General features: G+C 33.1%; 1 protein-coding gene and 1 long non-coding RNA gene across 3 annotated transcripts in view; both read left to right on the top strand.

Moving 5' to 3' along the window:
• The first annotated feature begins 2,496 nt into the window (after positions 1-2,496).
• LOC132756051 (E3 ubiquitin-protein ligase PDZRN3-like) overlaps positions 2,497-17,913 on the top strand; it is a 204,068-nt gene continuing 188,651 nt past the window's right edge. The window contains exons 1-2 of one of the 2 annotated variants that reach the window (XM_060747021.1): positions 2,497-3,545; positions 14,744-14,824. In XM_060747021.1, the coding sequence (XP_060603004.1) occupies positions 2,841-3,545; positions 14,744-14,824 (786 nt within the window). In that variant the 5' untranslated portion in view covers positions 2,497-2,840. Of the gene's footprint in view, positions 3,546-7,070; positions 7,177-14,743; positions 14,825-17,913 lie in introns of those variants that run through there. The other variant, XM_060747022.1, reaches the window with a different exon arrangement.
• Positions 9,648-13,444, top strand: LOC132756053 (uncharacterized). Its single transcript, XR_009629279.1, has 3 exons — positions 9,648-10,478; positions 11,759-11,842; positions 12,166-13,444. It is a non-coding gene; the product is annotated as an uncharacterized LOC132756053 (long non-coding RNA).

Here is a 17,913-nt window from a genome sequence, read left to right as displayed (position 1 = left end):
AGTTCTTGTGATAACTGTCACGGAGTTCGTCGGAAAACATCTGTATATACTACAAAAACACTCGTCAAATATGATTATTTCCATCGTTCAAAAATGCGTTTAGGGGCTTAATTAAACTTTAATGATTAAGCTTGTCTTACATCTTGTATTATGTGTCAAAAATTAATTCACATGCCATTTTTCATCGCCTCTTGCTTCAAATCTGGTAGTTTTGAGTAAAATTTACAAATTACTTGCCAATTCACAAGTTTTGACCTGTTTATTTCTGGTCTTCATCCTTGCCATACATAATTACCTAATTATAATGCAAAATTGCAAACATAAAGCACCGGCTTACATATTTACACACGATTTTTCAAATGTCCCGGAGTTCTTGTGATAACTCTAAAGACGTCACAGAGTTCTTATGATAACTTTTGTTATTGCCAGTGTGTTTCTTGCGCTAAATCACGACACATTTTGGCGTTTATTATCATTCAATAAGATTGTAAATCATTATGAAATGCAGTACGATCATCCTTTGCACAAAAATGTGAATGAAATGTTGGTCTTAAGTGTCTTCAAAGGATAAATAGGTGATAGGCTATCATCTACAGTAAAAATTGAACCTGCGGCCACTGAAATTCAGTAGTATAATGGCTTAAACCACAGAACAAAAATGTCTCAAAACGTACACGTTGTTCTCAGTTTCACATGTTTTAGGCCACCACCTTTCGTAAGCAGACAATATATAGGCATGCTTCCCTTACGTAAGGGCTAAGTAATTTGTATCATTTTATACCATAATAAATAAGTATATAACCAGGATAATTTCCACACCTATGTCTTAAAAAAGTACGATACATGATAAAAACTCAACCTGCAATAATTATTGGCTCTAATTACCGATCTCTCGAAAAAAAAACTGTCCCTCCAGGTTCCAGATTTGCCTAGAATTGGATTTCAGTTATTGTGCATGGGCATTCAAACTAGAATTCCCCAGGTGTTGCTTTTAAGTGTCGCAAGTTCTCAAATGTAACTTAAAACAACAGACAAATCTTTGAAACATAATAATCGCTGTACTATTATCACTGCTGTTTTACATAGAAAACAAAATTAATGTTTCCCTAATTGATGCAGTAACAAAGATGCTTAACTGAGAAAAAAGACTGTATGCCTGGATGAAAATGATAAAGAGCCAGAAAACTGCTAGGGGTCGGAAACTGCTAGGAAACCAGTACATAAATCCTTTTTCCAGTCTACGAAATCTGCGTCAAACAAAAAAATACTGTGAAAAAGAAACGGGGGTAAGAAATAATATCTCTTGAACTAAAATTCACTCAAAACCAACATTATATATCCTATTTTTTGCGCAAAGGATGAGCGTACTACATTTCATAATGATTTACAAATCTTTTTGAATGATAATAAACGCCAAAATGTGTCGTGATTTAGCGCAAGAAACACACTGGCAATAACAAAGTTATCATAAGAACTCTGTGACATCTTCAGAGTTATCACAAGAACTCCGGAACATTTGAAAAATCGGGTTTAAATCTGTCAGCCGGTGCTTTATGTTTGCAATTTTGCATTATAATTAGGTAGTTATGTATAGCAAGGATGAAGACCAGAAGTAAACAGGTCAAAACTTGGGAATTGGCAAATAATTTGGAAATTTTACTCAAAACTACCAGATTTGAAGCAAGAGGCGATTGAAAATGGCATGTGAATTAGTTTTTGACACATAATACAAGATGTAAGACAAGCTTAATCATTAAAGTTTAATTTAGCACCAAAAACTCATTTTGGAAAGATGAAAATAACCATTTTTAACGAGTGTTTATGTAGTGTATACAGATGTTTTCCGACGAACTCCGTGACAGTTATCACAAGAACTCCTGAACAAGTTATCATAAGAACTCCATCCTTCGTGTAACACTTCCTCCCCCGTGGTATAGATAATTTAGTTAAAATGTTGCATTTATTATATGTGAGTATTTCTCTTACATTTTGTAGACAGAGAAGGTTGGCGATGGTTTATATATCACATTATAGACTGTAATCAGTCATTCCTAACCTAATTATCATCGATTCTGTCTAGCAGAAGCTTGGTCAGTACAGGGTAAATCGCTCATCTAATGGAACAAAAAGGAAACTTTTTTTGGAAACCCTACATAAAACGTGCAATATAAATTATATATATATTCGGAATATATTTGTCATTAATATTTATTTTTTTCAAATTTCAACAATTGAAGTGGTTTAAAACAAACCAAACTGTGGGTTGTTATTATTAGTGATAATATTAAATGAAAAATATTTTATTAGACTGACCATTCGGACCTGTAAAAATAAAATCCGATACGAGCAGCGCGTGACGTCGTACTACGCGGCTACAGGATAAATACTGCGGCCCGATAACGCACAATTTTGGTATGGTACTTAAACATACCGTTAATGTGCGATATCTCATTCAATACCACCAAATACGATACGGGAAGAAAGTCGTGTCTCAAATTATACAGTTTTACTATTTAATGGATTGAAAATGCATTAATATAACATAAATGTGTGTTTTATGGTGTATTCATGATTTAAATGGATTCTGGTTTTTTAAGGGTTTAAAAATTATTTTTTTATTGTAATAAAACATTAGGAAATAACTGTAATTGAATATAATAAAATCCTTCACACCGGACGCATCATTTTTGACGATGGGTGACCGGTTTTGTGGAAGTGTCAGTGAAGGAATGGGTGATTAATTTTCACTGCGCGTGTTCGCGTATGAAACTAAATGCTTGGCATGCATGTCTTAAAAGTTAACGAAGTATAACGACCGTTATTTTTGACAGAGCGTAAAAATGGGGTTTGATACTGGACGGTTTGTGAACAAGGTGTCTGAAGACCGTAAGTGTTCTATGTGTCGGCTTGTACTAGATAACCCTGTCCAGACTCCGTGTTCTCATGTGTTCTGCTCCGGTTGCATTCTTCCTTGGGTTGTGAAACACGGATGCTGCCCGTTCCGATGCCGATCTTTAAACACGGGTGACTTGGACAACGTGCTAGCATTAAGGGAACTCGTGCTTAACATGAAAGTTGAGTGTGAATATAAAGAAAACGGATGTAAATGTGAACTTAGATTAAGAGATCTTATGAAACATGTAAAAGAGTGTGATTCTAGGCCGGCAGTCTGTAGGAATAAAGGTTGTGGTGTAAAAGTACTTCTAAAAGATCAGGCTAGTCACGAAGTGCACGAGTGTGATTTCAGACCAGTTGGAATATGTAAATTAGGCTGTGACACCATTTTATTACACGTAGACGCCGATAAACACGACTGCGTGGAATCTTTAAAGGCGCGTGTTTGTGAACACGAAAATCACGTGCAGAAGTTAGAAAACGAGCTATCACGTCTGCACGAGCAGTATAAAGCAAAGGAGAAAGATTTGCTGTCGAAATTAGCTGGTCTGCAGAAACGTTTCCAAATGCAGGGATGTAAATTTGCCAACCAACTGCGGGATTATGAAAGTCTCTTAGCTTCAGGAAATAACAACAAGTGCAATAACCAGGTAATACTATTTATCAAGGTAACAAATACATCCTTGTCATAGTGATGTTCATGTAAACTTTTACGAAATACCATGACGTCTTCTGTATATTAAAGTTATCATAGAGCATTCTGAACACGTAATGTTTACTTCAAAATTGTCCTAAGGTTTAGTACCAACTTTGAACACGAACATCGGCCCTTGTATTACAACAGCTTTTATAAGTCCAGGACACGGGCTCTAAGGTGACTGATAAACACATTTGAATGTTAAAACGGTATGACCACTCTTCACTCTCTGAACCTTGAAGATCATGTCCTTGTTAATGGTCATTTTGATTGTGGTCAGTTTTTTTTTTTGGGAAAACGCACCAAGATACTCAGGAAGTTTAGCTAAACAATCACCTTTTTACCAAGGAATATAATGTTTCTCTCTTTGTTCTCATAGTAGTCATGAGAAGTAAGGAGGATACGGGGTCGTTCGCTATCTATAATGTTTACTAACGCAAGGTATTAAGTACAGGCACACGACTGAAATATTTGACATTGTTTAGATGTTAACAAATTCAAGAGCTCTTATATAACTATTGTGTATTCACTTGCAATTATAATTTCACTAAACCATATGGTGCCCGTTATAAATTAACAGAATAGTTTGGTTCTATGTCAGTAACAGCATTTAATGAAAAATTATATTGTTTGTTCTGATAAGACCATAAGTATATTTTTTTCTATAGAAATACAATTTATACACAAAATATATCATTTATGTACGCTCATGTTTATCTTTTGTTTTTCTAATATTTTGAGAGAAGAAAAGAAAGTTTTGGTCACATGTTTATGATAATTGCGTATTTTTCCATATTACAAAAATGGCATTGCGTCCTGTATGAGACAAATCTGAATTGAAGTAGCGCTCCACGTTGCTGTTACAGTTTGCGTGCTATTTTTTATTTATTTTTTAGATCTTCGCTAATTTTAAACGCAAGTTAAAGCCAACCATTTTTGTCATGAGGAATTAGAAACATTTTTTCCCATTTGAAAACAAAAACAAAATTTGAAAACTTCAGTTTCAAATAAATTGCTAATTTAGGAGGTTCATTCACCACAAGTCTCATTTATTCTCGCGAGATTACGACAACGTGCTTTTGATGATGACAACACGTTGTGATAATGGCACGCCCGTTTCTACGCGTTCTCGTGCTACGTCGGAATCCTTCTGACTTGTTCATACTAATTAGCGTAATGAATTACTGTTTAACGAGTCGAAAACTTAACCATCGGCTTAAACCTCTTAGGTTTCCTGGATATGATAGAATTGTGAAACCACGATACCCCCTTTTCTTTGTTTACGGTTTAAAATATAATGATCAAATAGAAGAAAGGCATTTAATTGTTTACGCCAGATTGTTACATTTCCTCTCACGAAGTTAATTTTTATGCATATTTTAAATATTGTTGGAATTCTACTTTACAAGGTTAAAGATGCATTGTGAAAATGTTCAAATTTATTTTTGCATGCAATACGGATCTATAATCAAACATTAAATAATACCATATGTATTTGAACACAAGTACTTCATTTTATATCACTTTGCCCTCGATCGCGTGACAGAGAAAATTGTTCGTATATTTTTCATTCAGAAAAACCCCCACGTCGAATCTGACCTGAGAGAATGTTGTTTAAATGGTTAGACTGATGTGTGGATAAAGATAGAACATTTAGGATATTTAGAAAGGAGCCAGATTGGGCTTTATGACGTGTTATTGCTCACCCTCGGTTATTGTAGGTTTGATAAAAACTGGTGATTTATTACAAAATACGAGAAACAAGGCATGTTTTATGTGCTTAAAGCTGGGGCTCTATATCACTTTCACCGTCAAGATAAAGTGCACCATATGAATGGAGTTCTCACATTAGCTGATACTTGCAAAAGAAAGTTTCGATGATTATTTTGATAAATGGGCCAACCTATGGCCCTGTGATATTCGGTGTGGCACACACAGGGTGGTATATGCAAACATTTCGTTTTCATTCATCATTTTACCTAGATATATCACTAACAGATATGCCTGCTCTTTATTTATATTTTCATATACATGTTTTTTGTGTAACATTAAAATTAATCCAAGTAGGAAGTTGTTATTGCTCTTTGCAAAGCTCTTAACACGCTAAATATCTACTCTTTTAATCTGGACAAAACTATTCGTCATTTTTGGGGGAATTTTTCCTAATAAGTTCTGACTGAAAGCAATCAGTGCAGATCATGGTCATACTGCACGGATACAGGTACAAATGTAACTACATGTTACATTGTAGTGTATAAAAGAAATTACCGAGGGGAAAATGAAACTTAAATTAATGTGCATGTTTTGAGAACGGTTTGTGCCCAGATTGCATACTCTCTAGGGCGGAAAAATGTTATTTTGAATAAAAAAACGTTTAAACAATCAAATTATGTTTCTTAACCAAATCATGCGTTAATGCATTTCAATGAATAGGCCGTTAATAACTTAACACGAGAACAACGTTCAGAATGCACAGGAGCACGTGCGGTAAGAATTGATATTCTGTCAACTATTATGTCTCTTCAAAAATAATCATAAGATACCAAAGTTTATCTTAATGTAATCTTTATTCAAAGTTTATCCGGGTGTCATCGGCAACATTTTAACATTAAAGCAAGATCAAAGCGCTTGTAACATTTCATGGAATTAATTGATTACTGTAGTTTAATTTGAATCTGCATGCCCACAGTTACTATTTGTATTTACTATTATATTGTACAACTTTATCAATGAGAAATTTGAGTATAATGACCGGTTTATAATACATAATTCTTCGAACACATGGAAAATGTGGTTGTTAGTCATCGGAAGTAAATATACATTATCGTCTGCCTATTATGAATTACGGAAGAATTCAAAAGTGACATAACAGTATTGCAAAGATAATCTTATCAATAAATACAAATCGAACTTTTTTCTACATAAGCCATCGAGTCGACATAATGTGCATCGAAGCCTTTAAGAAATGTGAACAAAACGAAAAATAAAAAAAAACAAAAAAACAAAAAACAAAAACAATACAAGGGGAAACAAGAGCAAAAGTGAATACGCCCTGCCCTATACATTGTATATAATCTTTGTGGAGGCTAAAGCTAATTCCTGGTGAAAACTGAGTGTTATTTATCGAAAAATCATTTGTCTTTATGAAGATGTTTATGTAAAAATTGTCTTTGATCTCTTTAATGTCCAAGTATAGTCGAGGGTGGTTTTGCAAACAATTGGAATGTGTATTCCCTCTCAGTGGATACGAATAAAACATGGCTTAACATTAAATACTTTCCTTATTTAAGAGCGTGTCATTTCTTATTAATTCTTTTGATCTTTTTTTATCGCTGTAAGAACATAGATATCTAATAAACAACGTCTCGTGTGAAAGTAGTATCCTACCTAAAGAGTAGTTCGTTAATAACTTTAACACCGCGTAAAATATAAGAAATTTACGATTGTCTCCCCTTAAGGTTAAACACCATTTGTAATCAAATTAGTCATGCACACGTGCACGATGAGGCAGACGACCTCCATTTTGAGTTAGCTACAAAGTATACCATTCCATTCCAAACCTTGAAGCAAAGAGTCATAAAAGTGTAAAGTTTTTAATACTTTGAACAAATTTACTGTATCATTTATGAAGCATAAATATAATAAGATTATCATTTCATTCCATTCTTATTTTTTATTTCGCCTGTCTGTACGTCACAAAACTTGTCCGGACTACTCGGAAACTACTGGTGAAATTTCGAAGCTTTGCAGGAATGATCAGTAGATTTGCATATCGTCAGCATTCAATGGTTCAATGATTTTTGTCAAGAGTAATGACTATTGTGCCTTTAATATTTTTTATTTCTCAATGTTTTGTCAGGACTACTTCTCTATTAGTACTAATTAATGCAAGTTCACCAACATTTTATAGGATTGATGGTACCTCGAGTACTTGGGCATATTAAACATGTTTTCCAGTTGAATGATTTTGGCTGAGTTGTGACCCTTGAATAAAAACTCAATTTTGGCAAAACTCAATTTTGGCATGTTAATGATTTTTGTGTACCCTGCAACACAGTAACTGCAACATGTAATTTGCTATCATCAGATTGCTCTTATTTTAAACTAAATATAATCTAGTGGAGGGGATTTTTCTCAGAAATGGGGGGGATTATACCTCAGCCTGAAAAAAGCACTAGCAGACTTTGGAATTTGGAATAAGTTTTTGCCCTGCAGGGACTGTCAGATGTTAAAATACTAGTCAAATGCCTAGATGAAGTGTAAAAACTAATTGCTTCAAAATCATTATCTTGAACCCTGCATTAGTGGGCAAGGTTACATTTGTTGGTGCATTACTCAATACTGCATTAACCAATTTCAGGGCTTTTTTTCACAGGTTGGGGAAGCAGCTCTTCCCTTTATTTTGGAGAAAGATTTCACAGTACATTTGCAAAAGGGGAAGAAAAACTTGATGTAAATTCAATTTTTGGGGAAAACTGCATGATTTTAAAGAATTTTTCTTTGGGGAAGCAGCCCTATACCGGCCCCTGCTATAGAAGGAAAAAAAGCCCTGCATTTAGAAGTGTTTTTTAAATAGGCCTAGATTCTTATACCAAAATGTTGCATCCTATCTTTAAACATACATGTATTCTTCTATATAATTGATTTCAGTTATTATTTATTCCTTATAAATAAACACACATCTCTAAATCTGCATATTCCATGGCTAATCTGACATTTATGACCCTTTGGCAATGAATGGATAAGCAGCTCAATCTTTCTTTGCTTTGTTCTTTTCTTTTGAAAGAACAAACTGGATGAATATAATTGTCTGTGGTCATAATTGAATCCTTATTTGGTAAATTGTCTGCCATCCTTGAATTGACGGCTAAAGACACCAGTGGTTTTATATGTCAAAGTGGGTGAAACCAGTAGCCTTGAGTAGCCTTGATTTTGACTGTGCATCTAATTATCTTGTTTATTCTCTTGCTAGCCTTCAAAGAGAATGATTACTCCAAGGATTAAAATAATACCCTATTTATTAATTAACTTAGGGCCTTGATTTTTATTTGTTAAGTCTTTGATAGACAGTATTAAGCACAGGGAATTAAGTGATATAAAAATGACAAGCTAAAATTATTTTACAATGAACATGGGTTTAGGGAAAAGATTATAACAATTTTGTCCTGAAGAGATTTCACAAAGAAATGCTTAAAGCTGTGTGAAATTTGCAATAAATCTTGCATGCTGTGAAACAAATGTTTCATATAAATTATGCACATTTGATTGAAGAAAGCCTATGTTTGAATTGGAAATATCCCCAGTAAAAATGTCAGTGGAATACCACTGTATTCCAGTGGTAACCATAAATCCACTGGTATTCCACTGGAATACTACATAATACCAGTGGAATAACACTGCATTTCAGTGGTTATTATAATTCCACTGGTATTCCACTGGTTTTTCACTGGTAACCTATATTGAGTAGTGGTATGCCACTGGTCAAATTTATTTCAGTTGTAAACCACTGGATTTCCAGTGTAAACCACTGGATTTCCAGTGAACTTGGTGACTTTATAATATATATACAATTTAATAAGGACACTTCCAGTGGACTAATTTTTACCATTGGTATGTACAATTACGACATGAAAAAAAGGTTCCATCAAAATTGTCTCTGATCATATTTGTGTGTATACATGTTGGTAATCTGAGGTCAAAAATAGAATTCTAGGGTAAACATCATAATCAATATAGTCATTACAATTAAGTAATTGAATTATTTATTCACAGTTAAAAACAATTGAATAATATAAATTAATGTTTCAATTATATGATAGAAATACAATCATAGTATAAATTTACTGGATGATTAGACAGTCATGGTTTAAACCAGTATATCGCCCCTGTGAAATAGTGAAATAATCAAAATTATTCAGTCATTGTCATACATGCCATGGACAATCCCTGAAATAAGGTGTCTGTCCCGGAGATGATTTATGTCCCGGTAAAAAAAAATCTAAAATAATCTACTTTGAAGCAAGAAATTTTACTTTTTTATATAATTTTATTGTCAAGAACGCTAATAACGAACGATTATCCCCTAACAGCATTGCAATGGTGACACTAATCCTTTGATTGGTATATCTACGTGCCCCTTCCAACAAACAATTATCGGCAATAATTTTGATTAATTAAAAGATTAATTACCCCTTGTGGCTTCCTGAGTGAAGGTGTCATACACTGGCCAACTGGACAGTATAAATTTAATCTGCCTGGAGACATTTATTAGTGGTCAAACACCGTGAAAATTACCGCTAAATATGAGGTGATAAAATCTACAAGATTCAGTGAATGTTTCAGGTAAACGACGTGGGTAATTGTCATTACTTAACAAAGCTTTATTCTTTTCTGTGACTGATTGAATTAACGATGCCTAAATACTTAAAAAAGATAGAAAAACAGTTAATAATTATTGACATTCTGACTTTGTTTATGGTGTCATTAAATTTGCAAGTTGTAATTACCGGTTATAGGGCCTATAGGTTGTATGCCACTATGTAAATTAAAAAAAAAAAAAAATACGTTTGCTGATCAATGCCCCACCTTCAAATGAAAAGTGTCCCGGAAATGAGTCTAAAAATTATGGCATGTATGGTCATTGTATTGACGGCAAAAACAACGGAATTACACGAAATTATGAAAATCGAGCACATGTTACTGACGTAGTACACAGGTTTATTGCGTAGTACACAGGTCTTTTGAGCGCGCAATATTCAAAGACGGCAAAAACTTCGTTGAACTGATGATATCATCTCCCCAATAAAGATATACAACGAGGAAGGTGAAATTGCTCAAGCAAATTATCAGAAGAAGACCTTCAAAGCTGCAATCGGTGAAATTCACTGTGAGTATTATCATAAATGCACCAGACTGACCAGTTGATTTTTTTTCCAAACTGAACCGGCGTGTTTATGACTCCTCCAAGAAAAAAATGAAGAGTCTATAATTATTTTAATGACCTTTCTTCACTTCTAAAAGCATTATTTTGTAACAATTTGCCGACTGTAACAATAGAAATAATAATTGTATTTCCAGCTCATTCCTAGTTACAGTTTAGATACTTAGAACCTTACTGGAAATATTGCGTAAACGGACATTTGTCACATATTTTCGCGACCCGTTTTTATTTATTTCTTTGTTGAAAAGGATCGATAAAAAATGAATAAAAAACAAAGCATCGTTGAAGATTGAAGACAGTTCTGCTTCCCTGCAGGCAATTATTTGCTAATGCCTTCTAAAAGATAGAATCTAGTTTAAAATAGTTTTTTGAAAAATGCATGGTAGCAAGTTTTTTTTATCCCCAGACAGTTCAACACCCTAGTATGCAGACAGTTAACTACCTTATCAATTTTCCCTTATATTAGAAAAAAAGTTTTTCATAAAGAGACAATATTTTTATATCACCATTAATTTATGTAGTTTTATAACGGAATATGATCAACAAGGAAAATAGCACATGACTGACTGTATTTTTAAATCCAAAAATTTAATTGGCACAGAAATCATGTTTTCTGTTTGTTTTTTTTGTTTTTTGTTTTTTGGGTGTGTGTTGGATTTAATCTCTAGATTTCTGTGCATTTATAGGAATTATTGGACCACTAAACAGTTGTGTGGGCCACCAAAATTTATAGGTCAGTGGTCCAGGATACGGCCTAGCTAAAATAGCTTGTCTTTGACACTGCCTAAGCTTATACTAGAGAATCTGAATACTGGTCCATTAAAGTAAATCCAACATGATGATTTGCAAAGAACATAAATAGCATAAACAGTGTCATACTTGTAGCACTGACCTGAATACAATTGAATTCTCAGGCATTGAATTTAAGATTTTTTTAATTTTTGAATTTACTGGCCCGTATTCCAGTTTACAATTTATTCTACTATATATTTAACTAAATTCTCTAAAATTTACACTGGTCATGGTAATCTGTTACTGTATTAGTAAGGGGCAGGATGTGATGTGGTTGAACATGCTTGAACAAGATATTTTGAGTATTAAAACATTACTTAGAACATGCAAATTGAAAAAATTATAATGATACGGCTTGTCGATCAGGATATTTTAAAGATATTGGTCAATTGTTTATGATGTTAGAAGTTTCTTGATTGTGATTAATATTATAGGTCCTGCTGAAAGTGTCCAATGTGAAAGTTCATCGAAAAGGCAGGAACTGCTAGGGGTTGTGTGGTTGAGCCTAGATCTGACGGGTAAGCAATATAGTTGAGGTTACAAGGACCCAATTTTACAATTGTCTACAGTAGAACCAGATATTTTTTCATGGCAAAAATTCCCAAAAATCTGAATTCAGTCTAATTTCACGAGGATTAAAATTCGCATATTTAGCTTTTTCTTCTTAAATATTAAGGAAAAACTGATTACCCTGATACTGGGGTATAAAAATAGGTTTGAAGGGTACTATGGAAACGCATTTTTTCGTAGCATAATGAGCATTTGTGTGATATTTAAAACTGTCATTTCAAACACTAGACGTTATATTGTTGTTGTTGTTTTTTTGGTATTTCCAAACTAGATGGGAGGATGAGTGCAGAAGCCTGCGTATAAAGATTCGACGCATGGAGGAGCGAATTACTGCTTTAGAGAGTCAGAATACAAAAGTGGAGGACCCCGAATTATAAGCTGTGGAACATCTAAATTCTAAGTGATACTCAAGAAGTCTTGGTTACATTAGCAAAGACTATCTTCACTGTGGAGGAACTTAGAACCCACTCTAGGACTGGAAAGATGACCAATAAGTGCAAGGATTCCCCGAGACCACCACTTGAACCCTTGAAACTCAGCAATCTTTAAAGACTAGTGAGGAAGAAAACCGGTGTATCAAAAGAAGTATTTAATAAAAAACTAGAGAACTTACAAAAGGTCATCAGAAGGAAATAAATCACAAAATAAGTGAAACATTGGAACTAAAAAAACTAATTTCAAGTTCTTGGTTTTTGCACTTTTGAAAATCAGCAAGCTGTATTGAAGAAACTATTTCTTAGTTCTTGTTAAACAAAGATGTGTAGTTTTTAAATTTTACATGTAGTTTTACATGTTTGTGGTTTACTTTTGAACAATATAGCTTAGAGCTTATGTTGAGTACATATTGTTTAGACTTGTCAGTCCGCAAATTGATTGGTATCATCTGTCTGCTCTGTTCTTGCATTTTTCATAAATGTGAAATAATGTAAATGTAGTTTAGGAACTGTTCATGAACTGTAGTACTTGAACTGTTCTTGCACTTTTTGTGTTTTATTAAAACAATATTATTAACTTTAGGAAATCTTATTTGGGAGTAAGAGTGCATCTTTAACAAGGAAATATTATAAAACAAAGCAGAAGAGAATAACCAAAATAACTGTTTAGTTTAGGGAAATATTCTACATCTAAAAAAATGTGTTGAGACTCAATACTTACTATTATATATATAAAGCCAACAAATGTATATAAAATATTTGCTATTATATCTGCTCTTTGGAATGATTTTGTATTTTCAACTACTATATCCAGTGATTTTTATGCCCCCGAAGGTGGGCATATTAAAATCGCACTGTCCGTCCGTCCGGCTCTGTATTTGGTAGTATTCTACCAAAATTTACCGCTGGTATTTCAGTGGAATTCCACTGGAAAACCAGCGATAAACTTTAAATGGAATACCACAAAAGTTTACCGCTGGTATTTCAGTGGAATTCCATTGGAAAACCAGCGGTAAACTTTTAGTGGAATACCACCAAATTTTACCGCTGGTATTTCAGTGGAATTCCACTGAAATACCATCGGTAAAATTTGGTTGAATTCCACTGGTATTCCAGTGGAATTCCACTGAAATACCAGCGGTAAAATTTGGTGGTATTCCACTAAAAGTTTACCGCTGGTATTCCAGTGGAATTCCACTGAAATACCAGCGGTAAACTTTTAGTGGAATACCACCAAATTTTACTGCTGGTATTCCACTGAAAATCCACTGGAATACCAGCGGTATTCCGGTGGTATTCCACTGAATTTTTTACTGGGGATGATATTGCTAGAGTCTGACAGAATGAAAATTAAAAATAATATGTTTATTATTCAACAAAAATATGAATGAAATGTTTGCAATTATGAAATCAGAAATTTGCTTCCTTGAAAAACAAGAAATATTTTGCTCTGCAGGTTTTACACAGAGAAAATTGCTTCAATTATTAGACAAAATACAATTCTTCAAATGTTTTTTTTAAGTCATTTGCAAGTTAATAACTTCTAATAATTTGCTTTACCTATCACTATCCATGCAGCAATTTTTGATTGCTTTGTTTATTCTGTGTATATTTTAAATAATAAAAATCTCGATGAAATTTTTAATTGTAGCTTGATACATGAGAAGACTTTGTTTTAAAATTTACCATTATCATCTTTACTTTGATCTATAGTATACTCTCTGTACAGTGTTTTCCTCGTTTCCTCATATAAATGATACCAGAAAACGGCACAGTTCTGAAAAAAAAAAAGACAGCAGTATTCCCATTTTCTGACTTAAATTCCCCAAAAAACACTGAAAATTCCCTTCCTGAAAATCAGTAAATTAAAAGATAAACAAAAACAGTAATGGATGCTTCCATATTGATAAGTGATATGCGATAATAAACCAAGTAACTGGCATGGTCCTGTAAAATCGACATTTTGAGCCAAAAGGATTTTTCCCCAATTTGTTTGGTACCAGCACATTATTTCCGAAGCAAGGGAAAAAAACGTTGCTGTAGCAAAATGACAAAAAAAGCCCAGAATTAAAAGAAAGAAATTAATCTGAATTTTATCTATTTGAGTTGACTCAACAATTCTATGCTGGTACCGTGACCTTTTAAAGCCCAATAAGGTCATAAAAACATTCTAGGTTTTGTAATATTATGAATATAGAAATGTTAATGACCTTTATGGTTTACTTCACTGGTGACTCTCTACCAACGCCCTAATCTAGGGGAGATTATTGATCCTTTTAAAGATCAAAAGAAACACAAAGGGCAGCTCTTTTAAAAGTGTTAAAAGACTCTGTGATAATTATTCCATACAAAGTTAAGCGATTCTGGTCTTCCAACATCTGCCTTGTAGTTTCATAATATTTTTGTACTTTTCAGTGCGGCACAGATCAAAGTGTAACGCTGGTACTTGAACGGGTGACTGGTTCTCTTGGATTTAATATCATGGGAGGTCTAGCGGTAAGATGAGAAAAGATAATTTTTTATCATTTTATTTCAACTAATACATAACTGTTAAGATTTTAAGATAGTTGCTTTGAATATTATGTAATTGATTGCAAAAAAATTAATGTTAAGATAATTATCAACAAATACTTGCATTGTTCGTTGAATACCCATTATTTTTGCAGACTGCTGATTAAGGTTTTTTGTTGTTGTTGTATAATCATAAGAAACCATCAAAGAACAAATCTATGAATTTAATGAAAGATTGGTTAGAGTGAAGTTTGTTTAAATATTTTATTAATATTTGATTGAAATTGATGACATGTGGAAAACATTTAATAACCTCTTTTTCCATGTGATGTCAAACTTCTGATTAAAATTCTTTAAAACTGGTGCAGATTTTAATTATTCGATTTAATTAATATGCAATTAATTGAATGATGTTTATAATAGAATCAAAACGTGTGCGCATTTAATATGATGTGACAAAGAAAACTGATTTAAATTCTTGTATTAAACTTGTCATCGGAGCCACTCTTTGTAGTTATTTGTTCTCTATGACGTATGGCTAGAGATTTGAACCCGGCCCACTGATATAATGGTAATTACTGACCTGTCAATGTGAAATAAAGTTTGTTAATCTCGGCAAGCCGATGTATCGAACATATCAAAGCTATAGCTCGAGAGCGGGGATTACGTTTACATCAGTTTAGACAGCTGAATTGTGAGAGATGGCTTATAAAGCTTTCATACTCTCGTATACACTTTGGTGATACAGTCACCTAGCTGACTTAATCTGGTAAGGCAGCGGTCTCAAAAATCCATTTTTTTTAAGTTAAAGACGGGTCTTCGTTGTATGGATATGTTAGTCATGTGACCTGATTTTGAAGAGATTAACTATCTGCTCTGCAGAAGTATGTTTGATACAATCAGATGGTTGAAATTTTAATAAGTTTGAGAGAAAAATAATTAAAATTCGAAAATATATTATTAATACACTTGTTACCATATATAGTAACATACTTGCCTATGATTTCAACTGATTATGAGTGTCGTCTGACCGATTATGAGTTTGTGACATCAGGCAAGAAACTTATAATCATAATCGGCCCACTATGCACGAGTAATTGCAGAAACTGAAACAATGATGCACTTTTTACGTCATTAAAGCAACTAGCTGTAAAAATGAAAGTAGATTCTAAGCATGAATCGCTTAATTTTATGCATGATAAGGGAAGCAATTCTGTAGAAGGTACTGTACAGTAGAAATCTAAAGTGACAAAAATTTTAAACGGCAGAAATATTAAAGAAATCAGGGCAATTATTCATTTTGCAGGCCGATAATCACCTTCTGGCCCTACTCTGCAGTGTATTAATCTCTTTTTACTTAAGCTATTTATGTCAAAGTATGCTCCATGTATAAGGTCTTGGCCCTTTGACCTTAGGGTTTTGAAAAATATTTGAAATTTCATTTTAGAAGTTTTATAAAATCAGTCAAAATCAATTATTTATAATATATATTATGAACTGTAATTGTCTCCTTGAATTGTTGGATTAAGCACTACTACTTACTGTATATTATTAATATTTTAAGATATTTAAGTTTTAACTTCAATGAATTTATTAGTACAGTAGCAATATTTTGTCCTCCTTTACATGTCTAAATTGCAACTGAAGAACCATTAATATGAGATTGTTTAAAACTAGTAAAAAAAAAAATGTTTGTGAAGTTTGAGGTAATTAAATAAATTAATGATGGTCTTGTGTAACGGTTCAAACAATTTAAAATTAGTGAGTGTAGAAACCGCAAATTTTGGTTTACAAGATGCAATTACAACAACTGCATCGGGAATGCAACACAAATGCAGCTTCTACGGCGTAAGATGCCCACATACGTTAACAATCATAAATTTCTTAATCCTTCTGGGCTGTCACAATCTTTGCGACAAAACAATTGAATCTGTTTAAATTTTAATGAACCTTGTAGTGTTTAAAATTATGGGGGCAGTTTTATGAGTCTTTGTTTACATTTTAAATTGAACGATTATGACCCGTAAATTACTTAGTTAATGGACCGTCAAGGCAGGTTTCAAATTGAATGATTTGATCATATTTTATAAATAGATTAATCCCTTATAGAGTAATAAATTACATCACTTAAATTTTAATTTTTTAAAATACATAAAGTAATTTTAGACTTGTATATTTTTAAAAGTGAAGACTCGGTTGCAAATATTTACATTATAAGTGGCGTAAGTTTTAAACTTTTGTATTGAAGATAGCCTACAATTTTGATTTAAGTTAACTTGGGACATGTATATACATTGTATTTTTTGTTGAAGAAAAGGGAAAGGTGTTTACTAATGTTATTTGATAATTTTAGGCTGTTAGATATACATTGTAATATAATCGGAATATATTGTCAAAGACCAGTAATTCTAGCATGGATTTTTACTGTGTTATTCTTCTTAGAGAACTTTCCTACTTAACAGTTCTTTGAAGTTAGCATCTGCATCTTGGTCACATTTTTAGCTATTATTTTATTACCATCTCTTGTATTTCTTAATTTTTTTGAGATATTGCTTTGAAACTTTCAATACTTGTTAGTGACCATTAATCCCACTTACAGACAAGCGCCATGACTCTGTCAAGAAACATCGTATATAGTTACAGTGTTTTTTTTTTCACCAAAATATATGGCGAAATTCGGCCCCATTCCCCCCTAAAAATAGTATGTTTCCCCCCCCCCCCCTCAAAGCCTAAATTTCCCCCTTTCTGGCAGCCCGAATTTGCCTGCAATAAATATTTTTTTTTTGTAACTAACTGCTGAAAAATGTTTTATTTAATGCCTGTAAGAGTTACTGTTAAGCAAGGTCGTTTACAAATCTTTCTCTGGTAGGTAAGGGGAGCTACTCCCGGCATCCCAACAAGTTTAACATGCGACACATTGATATTTTAGATCCGTATATTAAGAAAAAGAGATGTATTTTAAACTTTTGTTGCAAGAGTTGCTCCCCTTTTCCACTGCAAAGAAAACAATATAAAATGAGTAAACAAATAAAATTCCACCTCCTTTTGCATATTTCCTCCTAAGGGCACCGACC

The sequence above is a fragment of the Ruditapes philippinarum genome, unplaced genomic scaffold (assembly GCF_026571515.1).
Source record: "Ruditapes philippinarum isolate M1 unplaced genomic scaffold, ASM2657151v2 ctg149_1_1_1_1, whole genome shotgun sequence".
Lineage (NCBI taxonomy): Eukaryota > Metazoa > Mollusca > Bivalvia > Venerida > Veneridae > Ruditapes > Ruditapes philippinarum.
Note: the sequence above shows the minus strand (reverse complement) of the source record. Positions and strands in the feature narration are given on the sequence as shown.